Source organism: Cyclopterus lumpus, chromosome 11 (assembly GCF_009769545.1).
Source record: "Cyclopterus lumpus isolate fCycLum1 chromosome 11, fCycLum1.pri, whole genome shotgun sequence".
NCBI classification, from domain to species: domain Eukaryota; kingdom Metazoa; phylum Chordata; class Actinopteri; order Perciformes; family Cyclopteridae; genus Cyclopterus; species Cyclopterus lumpus.
This window is the reverse complement of record NC_046976.1, coordinates 9,621,376-9,646,138: the sequence shown is the minus strand read 5'-3', so window position 1 is coordinate 9,646,138 and position 24,763 is coordinate 9,621,376. Positions and strand designations below refer to the sequence as shown.

The 24,763-nt window shown below is 42.6% G+C and overlaps 3 protein-coding genes across 4 annotated transcripts in view; 2 read left to right on the top strand and 1 right to left on the bottom strand.

Moving 5' to 3' along the window:
* Positions 1 to 10,673, bottom strand: part of pag1 (phosphoprotein membrane anchor with glycosphingolipid microdomains 1) — a 41,165-nt gene extending 30,492 nt beyond the window's left edge. Inside the window, exon 1 of one of the 2 annotated variants that reach the window (XM_034544712.1) lies at positions 10,425 to 10,673. The gene's annotated coding sequence lies outside the window, so the exon portion shown is untranslated. Of the gene's footprint in view, positions 1 to 6,865; positions 8,587 to 10,424 lie in introns of those variants that run through there. The other variant, XM_034544715.1, reaches the window with a different exon arrangement.
* A 2,841-nt stretch (positions 10,674 to 13,514) lies between these two features.
* On the top strand, positions 13,515 to 15,870 carry mrpl53 (mitochondrial ribosomal protein L53). Its single transcript, XM_034545846.1, has 3 exons — positions 13,515 to 13,619; positions 14,616 to 14,728; positions 15,734 to 15,870. Exons 1-3 carry the CDS (start codon positions 13,525 to 13,527, stop codon positions 15,853 to 15,855), a joined length of 330 nt encoding a protein of 109 aa, XP_034401737.1. The 5' UTR covers positions 13,515 to 13,524; the 3' UTR covers positions 15,856 to 15,870.
* Positions 15,871 to 17,574: 1,704 nt separating this feature from the next.
* Positions 17,575 to 19,418, top strand: fabp4a (fatty acid binding protein 4a). Its single transcript, XM_034545844.1, has 4 exons — positions 17,575 to 17,942; positions 18,160 to 18,335; positions 18,517 to 18,618; positions 19,146 to 19,418. Exons 1-4 carry the CDS (start codon positions 17,870 to 17,872, stop codon positions 19,197 to 19,199), a joined length of 405 nt encoding a protein of 134 aa, XP_034401735.1. The 5' UTR covers positions 17,575 to 17,869; the 3' UTR covers positions 19,200 to 19,418.
* Positions 19,419 to 24,763: the final 5,345 nt, after the last annotated feature.

Here is a 24,763-nt window from a genome sequence, read left to right as displayed (position 1 = left end):
CCCCTTACGGGGATGGCTTCATGTTTGGATTTCTGCTTCACGTCTCCCCTTTTGTACAAAGAATGTTTGTAGTTGATAATAAAAGAAAGTGTCCCGGAGAGTTAACCTCAAATTAGTCATGTATAGCATGCTTCATCCTAAACAGTCGAAGGAACATACTGTAAAGCACTTTTCTTCACTACACAGGGTTCCACTTTTCTTCTCAACTCCCTTGTCCTTTCCTCTCCTATTTTCCACTTTGTGTCTCCTTGCTCCTCTTTTCATCTTCAGCCCTCCCTTCTAATCCTCTTTTTTCTTTAACGCTTCTCATTTCCTCTCCTCGGCCCCTCAGTATTCGTAGAAAGCTCAGGGCCCTGGCTCCGGTTCAAAAAACCCTTTTCATGTTGCTGTTCACTGCAGCTCAGCAGAGCACCCCACTGTGGTGGGTGGGTCTCTCTCTCTCTCTCTCTCTGGGTATCTCTCTCTCTCTCTCTCTCTCAAGGTAAACCACTTTTCATCTTCCCCCATCTCTTTGTCTTTCTCTCGTCAAAACTCTTCCTCTTGCTCTCTGAAGAAAAGGTGCTGCTTCCGCGAGCTTTGTAGGCATTTTTTTTAAAGTGCTAATCCCTGGTGGGCCATGCTGTGTGTTCTCAACCTCGCTGAGCTGTGTGAAAAGATGATACAAGTCAAAGATGATAAGATAATCATTTGACAAAGTTGAGTGCCAACGCAGAAGTCCGGGTTCAACTGCAGCACCTCTGATGACAATGGAAGCCGTTAGACTTCTTGTTTTGTCCAAAACCCAAACGTGTTCGGGGTTACGATAGAAAACAAAGAAAAGCATACATTCTCCTTTGTTATACTGCTGTGCGTGTGACTGGATCATATAACCGCTTACTTTAGGAAAAAAGGCTGCAGAGTATCTGGAGAAAAATCTCATTATTAATATAAATTAACAACTTATTAAGTATGAATGATTCACATCATCCACAACTGCAGTATTACAATGATTAACTGTGAAGAGCAGTTCAAGGCCACATTGAACTAGCTTCAACGTACACATTTGAGTTGATACAAAAAAGGAACTGTTTTATACACAGCTCTATCTGTACAAATAAACTAAAATATTTGTTCAATAAATAGAAGAGTACATTGTCCCATTTTGTTGGTTGTCAGCATGGAGGGAAACTAACTTTTCATGAGGGAATCTAAGAAAAACATCAGGGACCAACTGTCCGGTAACCAAACGGCCCCTAACGTACCTAAACAATCAACTCTTTGTTCTTCCTCTTGGCTCAAACATCTTTTCCACCATTCTATTTACTCACTCATTCGCAACTCTCTCTGTGTAATTCTCTGTATGTCTCTCTCTCTCTCTTCGTTTTTCCTTCCGCCCTTTACGCTATACCACGTTGCCATTGTCTGCTCCTGGATCGTGGAGCATTTTTACCAGCAGCCCGCAGAGCCAAACAACCGGCCTATTCAAAGAGCTCAGCAGTGACAGAGATGGAGACGGGAAGGAGGAGGACGGAGCGGGAGAAAACCGAATGAGACGGAGAGTAAATTCTCTGGAAGACTTGTTGATATCAGTCAGCAATCCCCTCATTTCAGGGAACACACACTATGTGTAAACAACCCCTAATGGCTATATGTTCTCATGTTGCAAATTGTTGCATTCAGAATCACACAAACGCGTTCTCTCATCCTCTCTCAACACGCACGCACGCGCACACACACACACACACAAGTCAGAAAGCCAACCAAAGCCCTATAGTCCATTAACAAATACTGTCCCTGAAGTAAACAGTCATTTGCAAGCAGGCTAAAGGCTACTCTCTGGAGTAAAATGGGTAAAACTAGAAGCTCATTTCCTCTGTGCCAAATAATTGTTGACAGATTTGCTGGTTCTGTATTGACGGAGAGTTCAACAAAAGGACTTCATCGGTGTGTGTCATTAGTGGCCTCAAAAATATCCCTCACCAGTTTCATTCAGCCAGGAGGTGTCCTCCATTATCAGACGACAAACCACAAACCAATGTTGGACCCTGGAGATATTTCACCTCATTCCCCACATTTCGCACTTTTCTTTTCTCACCTGTCGGTTCCTCTCACCACCATTACTACACTGATGAGTGCAAAGACCTTGGGGAAAGCAGCTTGAAAAGGCCGGCCGTGTACTTTCTGCCTCGTACTACTGCATTTTATCAGAGTGAACACAGCCGAGCACGTACCCACACCTTGTTTGTCTAACAGCTTATATTAATACGCCAGTGCCCGTAAAGATAACGGGGGCATTTCCTATTATGAGCCTGCTTGGGAAAAGGGAAGAGGGAGTTACACTTTAATTGTAAGCAGGACAGACTGTCTTTGTGTGTGTGTGTGTGTGTGTGTGTGTGTGTGTGTGTGTGTGTGTGTGTGTGCGTGCGTGTGCGTGTGTGTTCTCTGCTCTAGATCAATGCCAGTGGCAAGGATGTAGGACAAAGAAAGTAGAAAGAAAGAAAGAAAGAAAGAGAGAAGCTGGCAAGAGAGTGCAAGGGGAAAAGGTAAGAGGAGAGAGGAGAGTGATAAATAAAGAAAGAGGAATGGAAAGAAGACAAATAGAGGGGAAGACATGGTGACAGATGGTTAGAGAGGAGGAGGATAGGAATGTAAGGAAAGATGAAGAGCAGGGAGGAGGAAAATAAGGAGACAATATGGCATAGACCAAGGAACAGGGCCAAAGACACAAAGAAAGTGAAAGGGGAAATGGCCAAAACTGACAGACTGAAAGAGAGATGGTGTAAGACAGTATGAGGCAGCACGAGGTCGTTGATGATGGATGGAAGCCAATGGATGGCCGTCACCTCCTTCATCTGCACAGAGACAGAGCACCACCCTGTAAAGCACAACACCTCCCCACACCATCACCTGATGCATGTATGGACCTAGTGGTTGGCCACACACACACACACACACACACACACGCACACAATTCCCTGCATGCATGTTAGACAAATGCTAACTACACACACACACACAGACACACACACACAATTCCCTGCATGCATGTTAGACAAATGCTAACTACACACACACACACACACACACACACACACACACACAATTCCCTGCATGCATGTTAGACAAATGCTAACTACACACACACACACACACACACACAATTCCCTGCATGCATGTTAGACAAATGCTAACTACACACACACACACACACACACACACACAATTCCCTGCATGCATGTTAGACAAATGCTAACTACACACACACACACACACACACACAATTCCCTGCATGCATGTTAGACAAATGCTAACTACACACACACACACACACACACACAATTCCCTGCATGCATGTTAGACAAATGCTAACTACACACACACACACACACACACACACAATTCCCTGCATGCATGTTAGACAAATGCTAACCACACACACACACACACAAACACACACAAACACACACACACACACACACACACAGACGTCAGAAAGCCAAGCAACAATCGACTCTTTGTCTTATCATCGCGTCCCCAATGACCCTCATTCAGCTCCAGTTATAAACTGTCCATGAACAGATATTCTATTTCTCCCCAAACACATGATGTCTAACATCTGACCCCATAAACACATGATGACCTTTTAAAAATTGGCAGAACACTGCCTCGTTGTATTTCTCACATTGCAAAAACAAAAGTGTATGCTGCAGAAATTATTTCTTGCTCGCTGATTTCACAAAGAGAAAAAACGCAGACAGAGATGCAGACAAGGACAAAGGCTTGCTTGTGTATGCAGAGGGCCACACAGGTGAGTCCAACAGAGAGGTAGACAGAAAAAAACACACACATACACCAATATCTGTCTCAAAAAAGCCAAACACACGAAGGTTGCATGGAATACTCACAAACAAAAGCTCAGTACAAGCACGCAGGTGTGTGTGTGTGTGTGTGTGTGCCCTCCCTGCAGTGCTTTAGCCAGCAGAGTGTGAGATGAGGATCCTCCCCTTGGGTGACATTACATAGCATCCCTGCAGTGTGTGTGTGTGTGTGTGTGTGTAACTATGTGTGTGTGTAGGTCTGCTGCATCAGCAGCACTTTACACCGAGGAGAAGGGACCGCCTGTACACACTCGGTTCACTCACCCACGTCTGCGGTCCATCACCTGACCCCTCGACACGCACAACGCGCTGGCGATCACTTGGCCGCCACCGTCAAGGCACATTTCAGGCAACGACGGCTTTGTGGCATTTATCTAAAATAAAACCACACTTTCCACAGAGGAAGTGGATACTTGCCCCCTCCCGGCACTTGGCATCGCTCCATTTGACTTGAAGAGCAAGAGGTAACAACAACAGCTCATGCTCGAGGTGAACACAGTCCAACACAAGGATAGAGATGTGTGAGCGAGCGTAAAAGGTTTTTCCTGTGAAATACGCCCGTTTGCTTTCTTGCTGAGACTCTATCCGGGCAAGACGAAGCTACAGCCTGAAGCCAGTTGGGTTTCTTTACGTTGGAGAGACTTTGTTACCGTTGGACAGACGACAGGCTTCATGTCTTTATGCTAAGCTAAGCTAACTGCCTCTTGGCTGAAGCTTCGGTACAGACCTGAGAGTGGGATCAATCTTCTGATCGAACTCTTAGCATGAATGCCAAGAAGAGAAAATGTCACTGAAGCATGAGTTCCTTCTCGACCTTGGAAACAATCCCAGCTCCAGAGATACTGGCTGGCTTTTGATGTCAAGATCCATCTTCGTGACAACTGAACAAACTCTGAAGAGAGCTTTCATTTATTCCCACGTCAGAAGACAAAGAAAGTGTACCAGAACGCAAGTCATTTCAAATTCCCCGGCCCTGTCCTCTCTCTTCCAACATCAGTGGTTGAATACATAACAACTAGCGTTACCCACAATCCTGGGAAGAGGGACTCTGATTTCCCATTAGAGCTTCCCCGAGGCAATCTCAGTTAATCGCATCCGCAGTGTTTACTTGCCTCGAACACGCCACACTCTCCCTCGAACCCTCTCTCTCTCTCTCTCTCTCTCTGTCTCTCTCTCTCCGTCACACAGCAGCACAGAGGTGAGGTTTGTTTCTGTGCTCTAGCAGAGAAAGTCGGGACACAAACACAAACTGAAACACCCTTTTTATAATAATAATAATAATAATGCATTTAATTTATATAGCCCTTTTATAATACTCAGACACTTCACATAATTAAAACATCTTAAAAGCTAAAAATAAATAAATAAGAATAGCTAAAATACAGGTAAAACAAATAAAACAAATAAATAGGGACTTTGAGTCGCTCGGACCGTGATAAGAAAGAAAACAAACAATCACACATTAAAAGGAGTTCTGAACAGGTGGGTTTTGATTTGCGATTTGAATAAGGAAATATCAGTGCAGTCTGGGATGAGTTTGGGGAGAGAGTTCCAGAGGGAGGGGGCAGATATGGAGAAGGCTCTGTCACCCCACGTCCGGTGCTTGGTCCTATGTGGGATGGACAGGAGATTGGCATCAGAGGAGCGGAGCTGACGGGATGGAGTGTGGTGTCCTTTATCCTTGAGAAATTTGCTAAAGTCAAGTTCCTTCTCCATGACTCGCTGCAGTGAACATGAACGCAGATTATGACAAATTATTTTTCGATTCCTAAGCACCAAAGTCAATATTGGACCCATTTCTTCACAAGCCACATGTTGTCCGAACATTCGGACACTGAAATGACGTTTATTCAGACAGACAAATCCTTGAAACCGTTCTCAAACACAGGAACACTCTCTCGGCAGGATTTTTACAAACAAGTGTGGCGTTAACAATGTGTGTGACGTGTTGCTCGCAGACACACACACACACACGTTATTTGGCATTCCTCAGTTAGGCATGCGGTATGAGGTCAGCTGTTTCTTGTCTTAAAGGTGTTGCCTCTCCCTATTAGAAGTGAAACATATATATAATATGTATAAATAAATACACAAACACGTACAAGGTTTGTTAAAACATGTCATGGATCTGACAAACTCTCCCAATGTTGGATTGAGTTTATTTATTAACCCGAGTGATGAATCTTTATCTAAAGTTAATAAAATAGTTAATCTTTACTAATCTTTTCAAAGTAATATCACCTAGTGCAATATTTAATGTTTTAGCAAAGCGGAACATGAGGTAGTTCCCCTTCTTTGAATAAGCTGCTCAGACCATTTCCTGATCTCGCTAAAGTTGTGACAACAAGAGCATTTGTCTCAACATGTGCAGCTTTTCTCGTTGGAATTTGCATTTCTGCACCGAACACAGCAGATCCGTAAACTCTGCCAAGTGCACCTTTGAAGATGGTGTACCTGTGAAGAAAAGACACTCTGGGTGCTGTAACAACTACCTCAAATGGGATTTCCAAAAGCATCACAAGTGTCCTTTACGCTGCACAGAACAAATGCAAAATCAATCCTGCGGCGGTCGAAGAGGCCGAGAGAAGCACCGGCACCCAACTGATGCACTGGAGATCAATATCCAATTCAGTTTACTAAAGTGCTAATCTATATTATATAATATTACAATATCCCCTTTTTATTACCACAACTACTGTCTCGTGTTTTATTCTCTTCATCTGTCGAACCCTTCATCTAATAGCTTCCCCCCCCCCCTCTCCTCCAGCTTTACAAGCAGATGAGACCAGACATTTTCAGCAAGTGCCCTTAATTTAGCTGAAGTGAAGAAGAAGTTAATGATCATGTCTCCATCAGCAGTTAGTTCTCTTCTCAAATGACAGACCTCATATAGCAAAGAAAATGCAGATTAAGGATGAATGAGCATCACTCCATGCAGTCACACTAAATAACAGGGCTAAAGCTAAAAGATGCCAAATCACACTAATGATCAAAACCTTAAATCTTACCTTAATAAATATTTGGCTTTCATGCAGGGCTAGGATTGGACACCTAAATCCTGTCAGCTCAACCCATAAAGCTGCATGTATGTAATGTTCATTTGCAAAGTTCATATAAGCAGCTAACACGTATCAGCACACAGAAGCATCCCTCAAAACTCAAGTCTGATGGCGGCTGAATGGCCCATGTGAGCTCTGAAGCGTTTCCTCTTTCTTAGCCGAAACCCCACATGCGAGGTGAAAACCCAATCAAAAGATAACTTTAGGCTGAGTCATGTGAAAACAAAGCAGAGCCTAACTTGTCCATGACAGAGTTTACAAACGAATAAGCAATATGCAAGTTAGCTGTTGCGAAGATCCCGTCCCGGCGAACACAGCGGGGAACTCGATCTGAGAGGGGAGATAATCACATTCAGCTCCTCGGTTTCGCTCTGTTCCAGATCAATGAAAGAAAAAATGCTTTCCGACAACGGCACAGAACAATGCTTTCCATTTTGAGAACAGAATCCCGCTTGACATTTAACAGCCCTTCTTTGGTAGTCACATCAACACGCACGCACACTTCCTCCAGACTCAGACCCTCGGCCCAATTCCTTGAGGTGTGTGTCTCAGACGAACAGGAGTGAGGAACAGGGCCTGCAGGGTGCCGAGCCGAGCGCTCCCCCGTTTGCCTCCCGTTGACGGCGACGGGGTTCTCGCTTGTTAAAGCCTAAGTGAGTGTGAAATGTGTGTAGTCTGCCTAACGACATCTTGACAGCCTATGATGAAAGTCTACTATCACAGCAGTCAGACAGGGTGTGATTATCCTCAGGACTGTCAGGCCCGCAGCAGCATCACTGTGTTCTCCATCAGTCCAGACACATTATGACCAGTGGATAAGTGCATGAATTACAGGCAGCTGTTCAGCCCCTCCTGAGAAGGGAACAGTTCTGGTTTCTCTCAAGTCATTTTACCACAAGGTGCTATGACTCAAAGCCTACACACCGAGAATGGAACGGGCCTGCGGAGGTTAAACAACATCATTTGAATAGTTTTATTCAAATGCGTCTTAAAAGCAACTGAAAAAAAAAATTAAAAGGGAATAGTTTGATACCACTCCGGCATATACGTTCAGTAAGAAGCCAGGAGATTATTAGCTTGAGACGATCACGTCACATTTCAGGAATGCGCTGATGAAAATAATAAATCATGCCCCAGCAACTTTTTTGTTGAAATGTCACAGTTCAGCTCAATATCCAACATCAGAATTGATGCATCCCTTGTGGAACAGGTGACGTTAACAAACAAAAAACAACCGATCATTAGTTTGTCTGTAATAAAACCCAATTTAAACATGTCAGCAGCGCTTTCAGATGTAGCTGCAGTCTGAGCTGGATGTTTGGACAGCTCCAGTGTGATCCTTTCAATTAAGGGCTGTGTGAACTAAAGCCTGTAACTCTCCTTAGACTTGAACTGGTGCAGTTTGCTAAAGTCCCCTTTTGCTCCTCACTCAACTCCCTTCTTAGGTGCAACAGCTGCACATACCCGGTCCGGTCTCCATCCAAATACCAGCATTCACAGCATGCTGCATGCTGCATGCTGTGAATGCCCTGAAGATAAAACTGTTACAAAGCATTTGTCATGCTGCTGTCCTCTTATATTTGCCGCCACACAGTCAACTGCTTTGAGAGTAAAAGAGATTTAGTCATACACAGACATCCAGCTACGTGTCTTTGATTTGTGTGTGTGTGTGTGTGTGTGTGTGTGTCTGTGTGTGTGTATGTGTGTGTGTGTGTGTGTGTGTGTGTGTGTGTGTGTGTGTTGTAAGCTGCACACGGCTGCCATCAATACGATGACAAGAATACCAGCCGAAGTAGAAGACGGAAGAAGGATGAGCATTTTGGGATCTTTTTTTTAAGCATCATTCAGGTAATTTTACGCATTTGGACTTAGACACAGAGGGTTATTTCAAGAACTCTACACTCAGGTTAGTCTCGGGTACAGATTTACTATTTAAAACACGACTGCTGCCAGTTTTGACAGAGTTATATATTCGATAGGTTATATATTCACCATGCTCTTATGGAGATGTCGGAGAAATACAGAGTTCATTAATGTTTAGCGTAAAACAAAAGGAAGTGAAGCGAAAGCAAAGGGAAGGGAAGCTATAAGTGCAAATTGTGTTCGCTGAAGCAAATGTCAACTTCTGTGACAGACAGTCAGCTGCAGGGTGGATGGCCTGCAGACAGCTCCTATGCAACTACTAAACAAATAAACACTGGCTGAGGAGGGGGGTTCTATTGGCAGCATTTGGCTCGGTGTGTGTGTGTGTGGGGGGGGGGGGGTGGGGGGGGGTGGGGGGGGGATGGATCCGAGTAAAACTGACAGAGTGTGAAAATGGGTGTTTATTTACTCTGCAGGAAATTCTGATTTACAGTTATAGAGAAGGATGTATGTGTAGACTAGTGTGTGTGTGTGTGTGTGTGTGTGTGTGTGTGTGTGTGTGTGTGTGTGTGTGTGTGTGTGTGTGTGTGTGTTTGTGTGTGCCTCATGCATCACATGTGCACATAGACAGTATGTGTGTGTTTGTTCATGCCAGCTCTATAAGAAAAGGAGAGGCCATGTACTGGGTTTGAGGACTGAGCAGCATCCACATATCCATACAATTTATGGAATAATGTGTGTGTCTGTGTGTGTGTGTGTGTGTGTGTGTGTGTGTGTGTGTGTGTGTGTGTGTGTGTATGTGTGTGCACACGTAACTTAAACCAGTAAATCTGTCATCAGGGAAAGCTGATATTCATCTAAAAAACAAGTACAGGCGGATCTCGCTGTCATGAAAAGGAAATTGTTTCCCACAAATGTTGGTGAGCCTTAAAAATAACACATGAAGAAGAAGAAGACATGCCAAACCATAACTGGTTTCCTGTTCTTACGATACAGCCATGTATACAGACACAATGTAGACAAGGAGGCACACAAGAGGGAGAGCATAACGCACATGTAACCTCACTGGTCCTATAAGGCCATTCATTTCTAATGACTATTGAGGTCCGTGGTTATAACATTGTGAAGATGGCACCAGGGTCGTATAGTTATAGTAATTGTGTAAACAATGAATTCTTCAAACATAAACCTAATGCAGCAGCCTATGGGAGATTGGAAATGAAGGACAGGAGGCTACACGCCGCAAGCCTATTTGAAACGAGACCAAATGAGGAGGAGAAACTCAGAGGAGAGAGAGCTGCTCCCGGAACATCCAAGTGTCCCCCGCAGCATCAGCATCATCACCGTCATCCCCGCGCTGTCTGTCCAACACGAGCCGGCTGAAGGCAACAAGTCTCCAGCGTGACATCCTCCGTGCTCACAGCGGCTCTCACTGCCGCAGTCACAACTACAGTGGGCTCTCTGTCAGGGAAGTTTCCCGATGCGCCCCTCCACACACACACACACGCACATACACATATGTATATATAGATATACACACTGACACACGCGCACCTTCCCAGCCCAGGAGCAGCCGTGAACCATAAACAACCACGAGAACACAACTTTTACACGCAGGCGTGGAGATATTAAAACGAGCGCTCACCGGAGAAAGGCGGCTATCCCAAAGAAAGATCTGCGTTCAGCGGCGGCGTGAACAGAAAAGTGGTTGGTTTTGTTTGTGTCTCCTTCGTCTAGAGCTTCCGGTGCAGCATTAAAGACGCGGGGCCGGCGGTGTCTGAGGACGATGGACACAGACGGCGCTGCGCACATTTCTGGACGTGAGAGACGCGGAGCTGCTCGTTTCAGTCTGCCCCGCTGCGAGAGCTCCGCCAGGCAGCAAGGCAGCAGGACGCTGGTGGGAGGAGGAGTGCTCGAGAGAGTGCTGCTGCTGCGCGAAGCCTTGTGGGAAATGTAGTTCCCCGGTACTGAAGGCTCCCATGCTGGCTCCTGATAGATGTTTCTGCTATAGAGCGTTTTTTTTTTTCAACGTGATTATAAACGAAATATAATGCTATAATACAAAATGTTAATAAAGAGATTGTGAATGTTAAATAGACTAATATATAATGTAGAAAAGAAACAAACGCACTGAAGAAATAAAAATGCAAACTAGAGCTGAGGGTGTTGTATGTTGTTGCCTCCATATTCTAAAGCTTCTTATATTCTAAAGGCTGATTGGATTTGAGATTGGTGCTTGGTATATTTAAAAAATGGACTTGACTATGTTTTAACAAACTTCTTAACTGTTCATGTTTTGTACTAAAATATAATATGAAACATTCTCAAAATTCAATGAATCCCGCCAGCAATTTTAAACAGAACATATTGCCTTGATAAATGTTTTTTATTTAATGTTCACTAGTCATGCTAACATGATTTATGAGTAACATGTTTATTTATATGTCACATGTAGAAAGAATCATAAAAAGAGTTAGAATTACAGTCGAAGAGACTGTGAATGTGTGTTCTTCACACTGCTGGGGTCACCCTAAAACATCTGGGATCTCCTTCGGGACACAGAACTTGAATGGTGACTGTTGTAATGAATACAATACTACCAAAGGCCTACTTTCCTGCACATTATTAGACTTGAGGGTGAAATACCTTTTCTCCAGCAGTAAATGCACTGGTATTTTACAAGAACCCCCCGGGTGTTCTCACACACATTGTCACAATCATTCCCGATTCCTTCTCGCAACTCCTAATATCACAGCTTACTCTGTATTCACACCTCATATAGTATGGATTCAACCTAAAGTGTGGCTAAGATATATTAACTCTTAAACTAACTGTATTGTGACATATTGAACCATATTATCCAACAGTAAAACAATGACAACTTTACACCAAGAAGCAGAGGCAACAATAACAGAGTCTAGCAGCATTAGTTTTAAAAATCCCAAAAAGCAGAACATCCTAAACATTAGTACCTCCTTGTAGGATCATTTCACAATGAAAATGACAGTTCACAAGTTATTATTGTGCTCAGGCGGAGGACTGGATAAATGAAATCCTGCACCAACACAATACCTCTTTTCTTTTAGGTCAAACATCCTCCTGAGCATCCATTGTTCCTGAGCGCTCTCTCCCCCACTTTCTTATTGCCGGACTTACAGTACAACTTAATTAGTATCTGTGTGTGTGTGTGTGTGTGTGTGTGTGTGTGTGTGTGTGTGTGTGTGTGTGTGTGTGTGTGTGTGCTTGTGCGTGTGTGTCTGTGTGTTTGTGTGTGTGTATGTGTGTGTATGTGTGTGTGTGTGTGTGTGTGTGTGTGTGTGTGTGCTTGTGCGTGTGTGTCTGTGTGTTTGTGTGTGTGTATGTGTGTGTATGTATGTGTGTGTGTGTGTGTGTGTGTGTGTGTGTGTGTGTGTGTGTGTGTGGGTGTGGGGAGTGTATAGGAAATGCGTCTGCTTCTCAGTAGCCGTGTGTCTAAATTTAGAGCCCAGTGCCTCCACTGTCCAACTGTCACAGGCTGCGTCGGACTGTCGGCCACTCAGGAAAGAGACTTAAGGCGTGTTGAAGTTAGTATAAATTGCACAAGCTCGAGTGGGCTGATCTGAGAATAACACATTTGTTCTACACACGCCCTGAAAACAGAGTGGCTATAAATACACAGCTGCTATACTGAAAAGAGGTGAAGGAAAGGCACATTCAATGCAAATGTTCTTTAGAAAATGGACACAAGGTGATGTGCAGTGTTTTTTTCTTCTAAGTCCAAAAAATGTTTGAGCACTGAAAACTATCCGTTTTAATATATATATATTACAGAATTGTGTTGTGTTTTTGTTGATGCTAACAAAATGTGGCCAAGATTTGGCAACCTTTCCTTGCAGAAATACAAGAGTTGTTGTTTTGCTTCCCCATTAGACACCCACACACACACACACACACACACACACACACACACACACACACACACACACACACACACACACACACTTAGTTATTTCATTAAAGCAATTCATGCCATGATTCAATTGAACTTAACACAGTCAACATTTAAATGCATTTCCATTTCTGACATGTTTTTATACCCTGAAAGACTTTTGACCTTTTTTCATCTGCTGAGTGCAGGAAACCGCAGTAGCTTGAGACCATTTCCCATCCTCCCTGTCTATTTGATTAGGAGATATGTCTGTTTGGTTGTCGATTTGGAGAGCAGCACCTCCTTTATTGACTTAATGCAGTCACAGACCCCCCGACCCGTCCTCTCCTAACATAATTTTGCATTGTGAGATCATTTGTCAGTTGATTACCAGACGGTGGCACAGTCGGTTTTCTTGTGAGTTTGCAAATGAGCTTTGTCATATTGTTTTGAACAAGATGGTGCTGTCTCCCGCTAATCTTTATAAAGGCTGGGAATTTACTTCAAGAGGTGTTATTTAACAAATACTGTTGGCTTAAATAGACACCAATCATTATAGGAGAGGGCAGGAATGTGGTTGTACATCATTGACACCTGCAGAAGCCTATTGCTATTTACACATAAGGTGTGCAAAATTACCATAAATGTCATGCACATACATATTTATGCACCGACTCTCAAAGAGCTAAATACCAGATGGAATTGTAAGGAAGGATCAATTACATCAATCTCCAAGTCATCCACAGCTCAGTGTATAGTTACTTATCATCTGGCGCTCTCTAGTGGCGCGCGTGAGACGCGCTAGTCTCTGCCGAGGTTAGAGGTCAGAGCAGAAAACATGGCGGCTTCCGGCAAAGCGACCGTGGTTTTGAAGGCTGTGAAGAAAATAACGGTTCAGTTTTGTCCATTTGAGTCTAACGTCCGGTCCACGCGGTAAGAAGTGTGTGTTGAAGTCTCGCGGAGTAATGGGGTCGTTTTTGTGAGACTGGAACTATGTAAAAAAAGGCGTGTTTCGTTAATGAGGCGGCCGTCAGCGACGTGGTTTCCAAAACACGTTCGCGAGTTCAGTCTTTAGGTTGTTTATTGACGTTATCTAATAACTTGTTATGATCTAATCATTGAAGGAGGGTTTGTGTTTGAAGAGTTTGACTTATAACGTGACCCATGACGTAACAGTTAAGGGTTCCCCTCGTTACTCGTTGCTGTTGAGGGAAAATGTGTTTCCGTTCACTTACCTGCTATACCGACCTACATTATGTAACAAAGGGATTCGACTCGCATGTAGTCTAACTTCTTATATATTTGGGCTGAAATAATATTGATAGATAATAAAGTAGAGCCGCTGCACACTCACGAACTTTCTTTTTTTTTTGTGGCTAATATTCCCTTCTTCACAGCAGCCCCCGGGTCATACAGGGTCAACACTGGTGTAATAGATGATGGTCCTGGTCGTTTTAGTGTGTCACAGCCATCCCAGTGAGCCAGCATACACAGCAGCAGGGTCCTGGTCCACCTACATGTACCACAATGAGTTGATTACACCCGTGTGACCAGTGACTTGTCAAACTTTCCGGCCCATTTGGGTGCTTGTGTTAACCTTGGCCTGTGTTGGAATTTATTGAGATAACGAAACTTCACCAACCAGTAAGAGTAATGCAGCTGTAACCTCTCACACCCTTAGGGTGCAACAACAACAAAAGGATGTGTAATGGCCATTGCTCACTAAATGTAGTGTTGGTGAATCATGTGAAACATGATTGTGTCTTCTATCTGTACTGTAGTCGGGAAGTAATAAGTTAGTCGAGTCATGTAGCGACACCAAATTGTAAAATATGTGTCAAAAACGTGTACTAAAGTGATTCATTGAATTGACTTGGTTTCTTTCCATCGCTGCAGTAGTTGACTCAATGTGCTCCTCTTGCCCCACAGGGAGTTTCTGGTGATGGTGGGCTCGGAGAAGGCCAGGTCTACCAACATAAACTGTGAGGTGATACCGTTGGTGAAGCACGACAAGTCTGCACCCGTAGTGGATATCACTTACTGTGAGTATGGCCTGACCACATTCAAACATGCAGGAGAAGACTTCGAACCGGGAGGCTTCATGAAGCGGTTCATTGTTGCTGGAGTTTTGCATTTGCAGTTCAGATTCCTGGCATCGTTTTAAACCACTGAAGACGTTTCTGTTTTTTTATATCCCCATGAAGCCAATTTATGTTGTTTATCTAGTTTTTATGACTTGTGAATTTCACCAGTCGTTTATGTGCAGTAAAGACAGGACTTGTGTCTTAGTAATTATCAAAGAGAGGATTGAGAGTTTTGCATCTGGAAAACCTCAAGCAGATATTAATGAACATATATAACATTGACACGCTCTTTGCTGGAGAGAGAGAGAGTTAAAGACGGATGGACAACAGCAGAGTGGCAACAAACAACTGAAGGAATCACAATACATCTAAGCAGCTTAATTACATTTTGTAATATTAATGTCCTCTTTTCCACTTTTCTTTTGTCCAATTATTTCTTAGAATTTGACTATCTGAAAAGAAACTATATCTATTCTAAGAAAGTCACTTGAGCTTGTGCTTCAAGAAAACTTTCGTCCTGTTTTATTTTTTAATTGCGGGAGGTCCAGATGGGCTCTGTCTTTTTAAAAAGTCCCTTGAGATGTTGTTTCTGCTGAGAGGTGATCGACCGATCAATGAACTTGATCACTGTGACGAGTGAGTGGGTGTTATTGCTTGTTGATTGGACTCAGGTAAAGGTGGCTCTGTACGTGCAGCTCAACGTCTCACATACATCTGTGTGACCTGGTCTTTGAATTTCTTGCTGATAATGTCACTGCACGATTACTCACACACAAGGAGTCAAGTTGAAATGTCTGTCACAGGTCAGCAGCACATTGCACGGCTGATGGCCATTGTGTGCTCCTTGACTTCTGCTCAGAGTTAACTTTGGACCTTCTTGCTTTTTGTACCCCTTAAACAGAGATAATGGTCATTGTGTCGTTATGAGTCGTCTCATTGTGTCTTTGTCTTCCTCTACCACAGTAGATGGAGACAAGCTGGTGTTGAAGGGAGCAAACTTGACCAGCAGCGAGATGCTGAATGCATTTCAGTCACTGTGCACGGACAAGGACCTGCAGGCAAAAGCAGCAGCAGCGAAGAAATAACCAGCCTTGTGTACATATACATATATATATATATATATATATATATATATATATATATATATATATATATATATATATATATATATATATATATATATATGTATATATATATATATGTATATGTATATGTATATATATGTGTATATATATATGTATATGTATATATATATATATATATATATATATATATATGTGTGTATGTGTGTAGCATGAATCTGTATTTAGCTGTGTATATTCTGAGATTTGTATTATTAAAGTATTATTAAGTGTGGATTGACCTTTCACTCAAGCTATCCTGCATTGATTGTGCTGTGAAATAATAATAATACTAATACTTTAGACCGGCATGATACTCTGTGACTCACACCATCGGAGCATCACATGCTACCAGATGTTCATCGCTATCAACATGAACTTTACTTTAAAACCCTCTCGTTCAGGGGAAATGCGTCAACATTAGCTCCGTCAGCAATGCTTATTTTCTTCATATTTCAATTGAAATGCTTTAACTGCCTAAAAACATGCTGTGATCAGTACAGTCATGGTGTGATCTTGCATAATGTGCCGTTTTCCTGATAAAAGAGATCATTCCAGCGTTTGAGAGAACATTATGCAAGCTCCAACCTTTGACACAGCAGGCTTAAAGGAAATTTGGCACAGTTTTGGATGCAGCCCCACTGAAAAAAAAAAAACCTTTCAACTAGGCGGAGATAAGTGAAATCCTGTCCCCTCTGCTAGCTGCTCTTTGTCCCATTAGCGTCTGTAACTTCATTTATATTTCATGGTTTGCACATAGAAAATGTATTTTCATCAGTTCCTTATGTAGTTTATCATTCATATTCTAATAATATGTTGTGTTGGGTGCTACTATGACAACAAATTTCCCCTTGGGGATTAATAAAGTATATATATATATATATAAAAAATCTTATATACTGGCAAGTAAAATGTGTACCACCTCGTAATGTGTCACCCTCTGTAAAAGGTTGTAACTAATGGATTAATTAGTAGGCTAAATATTGTATTTCTGCACTATAATATATATATGACCTTTATTTAACCAGGTAAAATCAATTGAGAACCAATTGTCATTTACAATGATGACCTGGCCAAGAGGCAGTAGCACAGTCCACACAAGTGACACAAACAGCACTGATACAATACAGTATGACAAACACATGAGAAAATGGCTAAAAACAAAATAGGTAAATTAATAAACACTATGTACAAAAAAAAGGCGGATTACTGGATGTTCTTTGTAAAAATGGAAGAGAGAGAGAAGTGAGGTCAGCAAGTACAGCAGTCAACTATGACTATGACTCCCAATAGCACGTATAATACAGTTATAAAGGTAACTAATCCATCATTAAATGATGGAGAGGTTCTTACTTTCTTCGTCTTTAAAATAATTGGCATTAATCATTCATAAGTGAGTAAAGGTTTTGCTGTTACAAATAATAAATTGTAAATAAATAGATGTTGCTGTCGGCAGCCAATATGTAGGAGTAAACAGGGCCAGCCGACGTGTGTTTATCGGCTTATAATTTATCTATAAAGTTATTTATTTATTTACCATTAATTAAGGCATTAGTAACAATTCATAATCCCAGGGTAATTTAAATTAAATAATGGGCAACAGTCACTCACTATATCTCCCATGAGGCATTGACAGTGTGGTTTTTGTCCAAGTGTTGTTGTCCAAAATTACAATATGAGTGTTGTACAATTTTACCATGAGGAGAAGTGACCGATTTATGCCCATGACGGTGTTCCAGATTTGGATTATTGTTTAAATACAAAACACATTTAGTTGCACATGATAGGACCAAGAAGCACCAGAGGTGGGAATTCAACGCTCAAATATATGACGTAGTAGGCTGTGATTGGTTCCCACCGCGTCGCTGGATGTTGGGCTGGCCCTTTAAAAACGAGCCTGTTCCCACACTGGGAGAGAGTTGAACCCTGAGTCCCTCCGCTGGTTGTTGCCCAGGATATCCCACCACAAACTGCAAACATGGTTGAGCAATTTATTGGGACGTGGAAGATAACTTCCAGCGAGAACTTTGATGACTACATGAAAGCAATTGGTAGGAGGGAGTGTGTGTTTAAAGCCAGTTGATGGACAACTCTCATCACTTGTTGCTCAATTATGAATGAATTATGCTTGATTCGGTTTTATAACGCTAACGCTCAGTTTGTGTAGTGTCTATGATTAATAATATGTGTTGAGCTCGTCAACACATATTATTTTTCACTGTGTTATATTCCATGCATTTTGAGGATCTCGCCCCTCCGGCTGTGCAGGTGTGGGCTTCGCGACCCGGCAGGTGGGGAATCGGACCAAGCCCAATTTGATAGTGAGCGTGGACGATGACGGGATTGTGTGCCTGAAGTCTCAGAGCACCTTCAAAACCACCGAGATCAAGTTCAAGCTCAACGAGCCGTTCGATGAGACGACCGCAGACGACAGGAAGACCAGGGTCAGTGCAGGCTGAGCCCCCGAGGGCAGCCCGGGGCGGGGGGGTGGGGGGTGGGGGGCAGCGTCTCTGCAGCGGGCCGATCCGGGTCAGGAGGTAGTAACGCGCGTGTGTGTGTGTGTGTGTGTGTGTGTGTGCGTGTGTGTGTGTGTGTGTGCGTGTGTGTGTGTTGTGTGCCCCGCAGACCGTGGTGAGTCTGGAGAACGGCACGCTGGTGCAGAAACAGAGCTGGGATGGCAAAGAGACCAATATCGAGAGGGAGATCACTGATGGGAAATTGATAGCGGTAAGGAATCACTTCTTTTTTTTAAAAACTATTTCCTCTGGGAAATGAAACTTGGCTAACTGGGTAGTAATTTAGTGTTCGATTATTTCACGTAATGTGTCATCGCTCGTAAGCACTTTTTCTTAAACGTTAACAATTTAAAAAAAAATGTTGATTTGTTAATACGTTTTAATGAAAATGATTCCAATGCAAATTAAATATGTTCATAAAGACTTATTTCTACCGCTCCGTGCCCACATTCCACTTGAGAGAACAAACATGTAACTTAGGGCAAAATGAATGATTGGATTAAAATGTCAAGAAATCAAAGTATCCCCTCATGTGGACTAAGTAGATGGCAATTAGTTTATAAGACAATATATTAAGAAGATGTTGAGAACCTCTAACAGGGATATACTGAAACATTGACTTTGGAAAAACTAATATTATAGAGCTCCTTCTCAAAACATATCCGATAATTCAACTTCACCCTGTTTCCAAGTGTGCCTCTATTGATCCTCACACCTGATTTCTCTCTTTTCCCACAGAAATGCATAATGGGAGACGTGATTGCAGTGAGGACGTACATAAAGGAGGCGTGATGGGGTGCCTTCGGCCCACTCGACGGATGCATTGCCGGATGACAGGCTCAGTTCAATGAGCGTAGAACCAAACCAAAGCAAAGGCGTGTCCTTCTCTATCTATTCTTTACCTTCACTGTGTTGCCAAAATCAAATTTATGTGCCCCTGTTCTCCAACATGACACATTTGGTTTCATTTGGAATTGTTGTGGTGATTTGAATAAAAATGAATGAAAAACATGTAAAAACCGTGTCTCTGAGTTCATTGAATGTTAATCAAAAGTAGTTGTCAAGTTGTTCTGCTTTTTCTTTTGGATGGTGTTACGTCCAAATTCAATTATGGTATTCTTCAAAGCATTCCAATCATTAGGGCCCGATGAGGAATGCTGCACAAAAAGTGCTCTAATGGGAACATACCACCTAATCTGATTTCCTGACTTTAATGGTTTATTCCCATGCTTGGTGAATGTTACTGTAATTATTCCACATCCAATCACATTTTCCAGCTACTTTGGCTTGTACAGTCCTTTCATGCTTCCTTATTTTGGTCCGAGGATAAGTAAAATGATCCAAACATATTCCAGATTTAAAGGTCAAGACGTAAAAGTCAGCCATCCTGATGATGTATGATGTGAGTTGGCAGGGACTCCTGGAGGAATGTGAACTCTTCTTTACAAGTTTTGAGGGGATCATGCTGAGAGGTCAGTGAGGAAATGTATCGCCTCTTCCTTTTTGGGAGGTCGGACATTTCCCGTACTGGCAGCTGTGCGTACATGGAGGCACTAAAAGCATTATGGGTAATCCCCAGTATTTGGCCACTGGATAAGTGTTTCAGTATGTTGGGCTGTATGTTTTGGGGGGGATTGTTCCAGAGCTGACGACCACTTTCCCACGACAGGAAAAGGGGGACGATAGCACTGATTGGACCTAATGGCCAAAACAGCTGAAACAGGTGGAAGTGGGGACCAACAGTCTCGTTCCTCTCTGCTGGGACAATGGCACCGGCAGTCGTTGAGGAAGGCACACTGTGTTCGTACTTTGGAGATGCGCCAAGTGGATGACAATATCCCAGTGACCGGCTGGCAAAGGTCACCAGAGTAAAGTTGTAATGTTTCATCGGCCGTGTTTCAATCCCTCAAAGACATTTCCGTTCTGCAGCGAAAGAGCCATTCGGTAACGAGTCTGGACCTCTGTGAAATAACACGCTCCACTAGTCCCATGCTCATGGTATTAATGTGCATCGTCCCTTCTTAAATGAAGTAAACAGAGTTCTAACATTGTCATTATCATAGTATATTGTGCTCACAATATGTATTGTCCTACATAAGGGTGTGTTTTATGAAATTGCAACAAACAAACTGATACACGTAACATCTGGGCCAACGAAGTGTTCAAGGAGTTTCTGGCTCTTCAAATTATTTAGCGAAGCTGCCATCTACCGTTTAATGTGCTGTGTGCACTTCACTTGGGAACTCGAGGCCAATTGAAGTGTTAATCTGATCGCTTAATGATGTTTGAATTCAATTGGAGAGCTATTGCTTTTATCTTCTCTCGCCTGTGTACACTCTTTTGCCAATGCTAGGTATTGTGTATGCACATTATAAAAGTACTCTGAAAAGCATGACCATTTTCTCACAGCCAGAGAGAAGAGATCACATCTGCTACGGATTGACTTACAGGTGCAGCGCTTGTGATCCACAGGCATCGCCATCACTTTGTTTGGATAACTGCGGGGAAGAGGCAGATCTCCACCTCCTTGTTTTATCTCCCACATCTTGATTCGATGGACTTTGGTGTTTCTAAATTAATGCAAAGTGGAGCTTTTTGTAAGTGGCTCTTAGTGATAGCTTTTAGCCTTGTCCCACAAGTTGCAGCGTCAACATTTCAATAGCCAGGAGGTTTGACAGTATAAAAAAAATACAACCATAAACATAATTGTGAGGCAGCGATTCCCTCTGCAGATATGAAATATTATGCTGTTAGCCTTTGGCCAAACAGGATAGAAACGGAGGAAAGGTCCGATCTCGACAGAGGCGAACCTCCCATCAGCAGAGTGAAAATTAGGAAACGGTTTCGGAAGGACAATGATAGTGAGAAGCCTGCTGAGAGTTAACTGGCGGAGGTAGACAGCGGAAAGAGGCCGCAGGCTAAATGCCCGGTATGATAGTTATTTTAAAATAATGTACAAGATAATACACAAAGGTATAAGTAGTGTGGCATGAAATAACTCCTCACACAATGTAAGCTGCTAAATCCCCCCCTCATTGTATTTGTCTCCATACGTTTGATTGTATGTGAGTGTGAGTGTGTGTGTGTGTGTGTGTGTGTGTATGTGTGTGTGTGTATGTGTGTGTGTACATGCGAGAGAGAGCATGTGTTCTCATGCTATAAAAACAAAGGTATCTTGTTGACACTGGGGTTGTTCTTTGTTAAGAAAGATTGTCTTGGACATTAGAAGAATGAAATCACATCCTTTGCAAAACATCTGGAAAGCTCCACTTGAACTGCAGCGCTGACACCCTTCCTTTGCTTGTCCGCTGCTTGTCCTTAACTTAAACTCTGTCAGGCACGTTTACAGATAGACCACGGGGGGTTGTGGCGGTTTGCATGGAGGCAGGAAATGATTCTGAATGTAAGCCAACGTGAAGCTTTTAATGCATGTGAATGTGAAGCAATCCTCCTAATGTACCAGCTTGTTAACATGGATGTAGGTCTGTGTGTATGTGTGTGTGTGTGTGTGTGTGTGTATTACCTTCACATCACATTTCATGACTGATCTGGAAAGTAAACAACATGTGCATAAAAAGTATCATGAATGTTTTTGCCCCAGACCTCATGACGGAGGTCCAGATTGAGCTCCAATGTTTATGTCATGTTTACTTGTATCACTCTCCCGGTCTAAAAATCACCTCCATCATAGGTGGAGTATAACACATCTGCATGATTGTATGGATTTTGAAGTGTATAAATATAAATGAAAGATGTCTGTTTATGTCAAACACAAACACATTTGAGTGGAGTAAGAGCTTTCATTCTAATGCAACACACAACGTGTTTACTTTACTTTATGATGCACTACCACAATACCTGACAAATGTGCTCCAGTAATTCAATCTGAGTAGACTTTCTATCATTTCAGTCATGAGTGATTCACTTTTTATTCATTCATTTGCTGGTGGAGGAACTGCTTTCATGGCCAGACACTTGCTAGATGCAGTCATTCACCCATTCTTCAATTCAGGGATGCTGGTACTCGTAATGAGAGAGAATGATGTGTGTAGGTCACAGCTTCCTGGGCTGTAAAAGTTCAGTCACAACAATCTAATCTGTAATGCAGAGAACAGACTTTGGGATTTTCTAACCAAATATTACAGGAAATATAAACAACCAGGAAAGTTAGGAACAAACTCAGGGACACTTTTCCACCTCAGACAGATTAGTTTTGAAAGTGAGAGATCGTTTCCTTTTCCAGTCGTTTTTTCTGCCTTAAACTTAAATTTGATCACATTTGTTATATGCATATATGGACACACATGAAATCCAGCCACTGCATTTAACGCAACCTATGCATTAAGGAGCCGTGGGCTCATTTAAAGCAACTTGGGGTTGAGTGTCTTGCCCAAGGACACTTCAACATGTGGGCGGGGGATTTAACTGCAGCTTGTGGTTTCAACGTTAACAGACAGGTTTTAAGGCGTCTTCTCAATCATTTTAATTGTCAGAGAATAAAAGCCCAAAACAACCCTCTATTCTAGCAACACACTCATACTTTAAACTTTAAAGTGACAGTCTCAACACTTTAAAGTTTAAAGTGTTGAGACTGTCACTGCATATGTCAGCAGTACAACGATGACACAGGAGAACAGCACGTCTGGACTTCAATAATAATAATAATAATCCATTTAATTTATATAGTGCTTTTCAAGATACTCAAAGACACTTTACACCGTAGACACAGCTACGGGGAGCAATGCAGGGTTAAGTGTCTTGCTCAAGGACACATCGACTAGGGCAGGGATTGAACTGCCAACCTCTTGATTGAAAGACGGGCATGCTAACCACTGACCCATAGTCACCCCACTTCACAACAACTTGACGTCAGACATCTCATTGGGGCTTGATGTGTTGAGTCTGAACCACTTTGGTTTCAGGGAAATTCAAGAATAAAAACATAAGTACAGGAAAAATCCCACTCCCACTCTTTGTGTTTTTCCACTTGGGTTTCTGCTGGAGGGTAGGGACAACCCCGGGATTAACCCCCACCTAGCTACGTCTCACTGACTCTACATACCTCCACATTCACTCAAAATACTGAACTCACATCAGTCTTACCTCAATCCTCTCCACAGGACCTGTGGCACCTGTGCTGATCCAAGATCAGTCTCCCGAGGCAACCAAACAGTTGGGCAGAACCATGTCAGTCGAGGCCCCACGGGACTGTAGGGGAGATTGGTTGCCATGCAACAAGCTTTCTCGCCACTGAACCTTGCATTCCAGTTCCACTTAAGAGCGAACTCTGATTTAATCAACACTTTTCCGAATGTTATGCAAGCTGTCTGGTGCAGAGGCAGGCTGTACTATTACCTCCCCAAAACACTCAGAGAGACATGTCTTGGAGTTCAGGAAGGGACTCTGTTTTGAATCAAAAATTGCAGTGAGGAGCTCTGGATTAAACCAATCAGTCCAAAATATTTAAATGATCTTTCTTTGTCACATATCAGTAGTCATAGGTGCTTAGTTATTCATCCGATGGGCACAATTAGTCATTTCCAATGCGTACAAACATACTTGCTTTTATAAGACATTCGCAACAAACCGGAACAGACAAGGAAAAACGTTCACTTCTCTTTTCTCTTTGGCCTCATACACGAAAAGGGTCAGAGGTCACATGCTCAGCCAAAGCCAACTAGCATGTGTTTTGGGATTTTGGCTTTTGCCCCAATTCTTGATGTATGTATTAATCTATATCAATCTCAGATTGATATAGATTTAGATGGTTGCTTGATGCATTGAAAACAATCTTATCAAACTCAAAATTATTCCTAATAAAGTGGTTTCATTGTCAAACTATTCTCACTTCAAGTAGAACGGTTGTAGAGCCAGCACAACATATAACTTCTAAAGGCCTTTCCGTGAGGAAATACAGTTTTGCCTTTGAGGACACCACAAAGAATCCCTGTTTTTCAAGTCACCCCACAGGAGTTCCTGTGAAAGCTAAGCTAAGATCCTGCTGCGAGTGATTGTGTGGCTCAGAGGAAGGATGGTGGAATTCTTTAAAGTGAGGCTATACATACCAGAGCCAACACAATGGTTTCCCCTAGAGAGAGCGCCATTCAAAACTCAGCACTATGCATACACAAGCATGTTTAACCAGCTTGCTTTTCAGTCACTGTGTCTATGATTTTGCATCTATGTTCAATAGCAGATAAAGAAATTCTTTGCTTAGCAATAAAAAGTCAGAAAGTGTTCCTTATCTGCTCTGAATCTTCCTCAAGTCACCCCAATGTTGGGCTCATCCACTCCTCCTATGACGACTGTGTGACAGAACATGTGATTTGTGATCTGGTGATCTGGTGATGGTGATG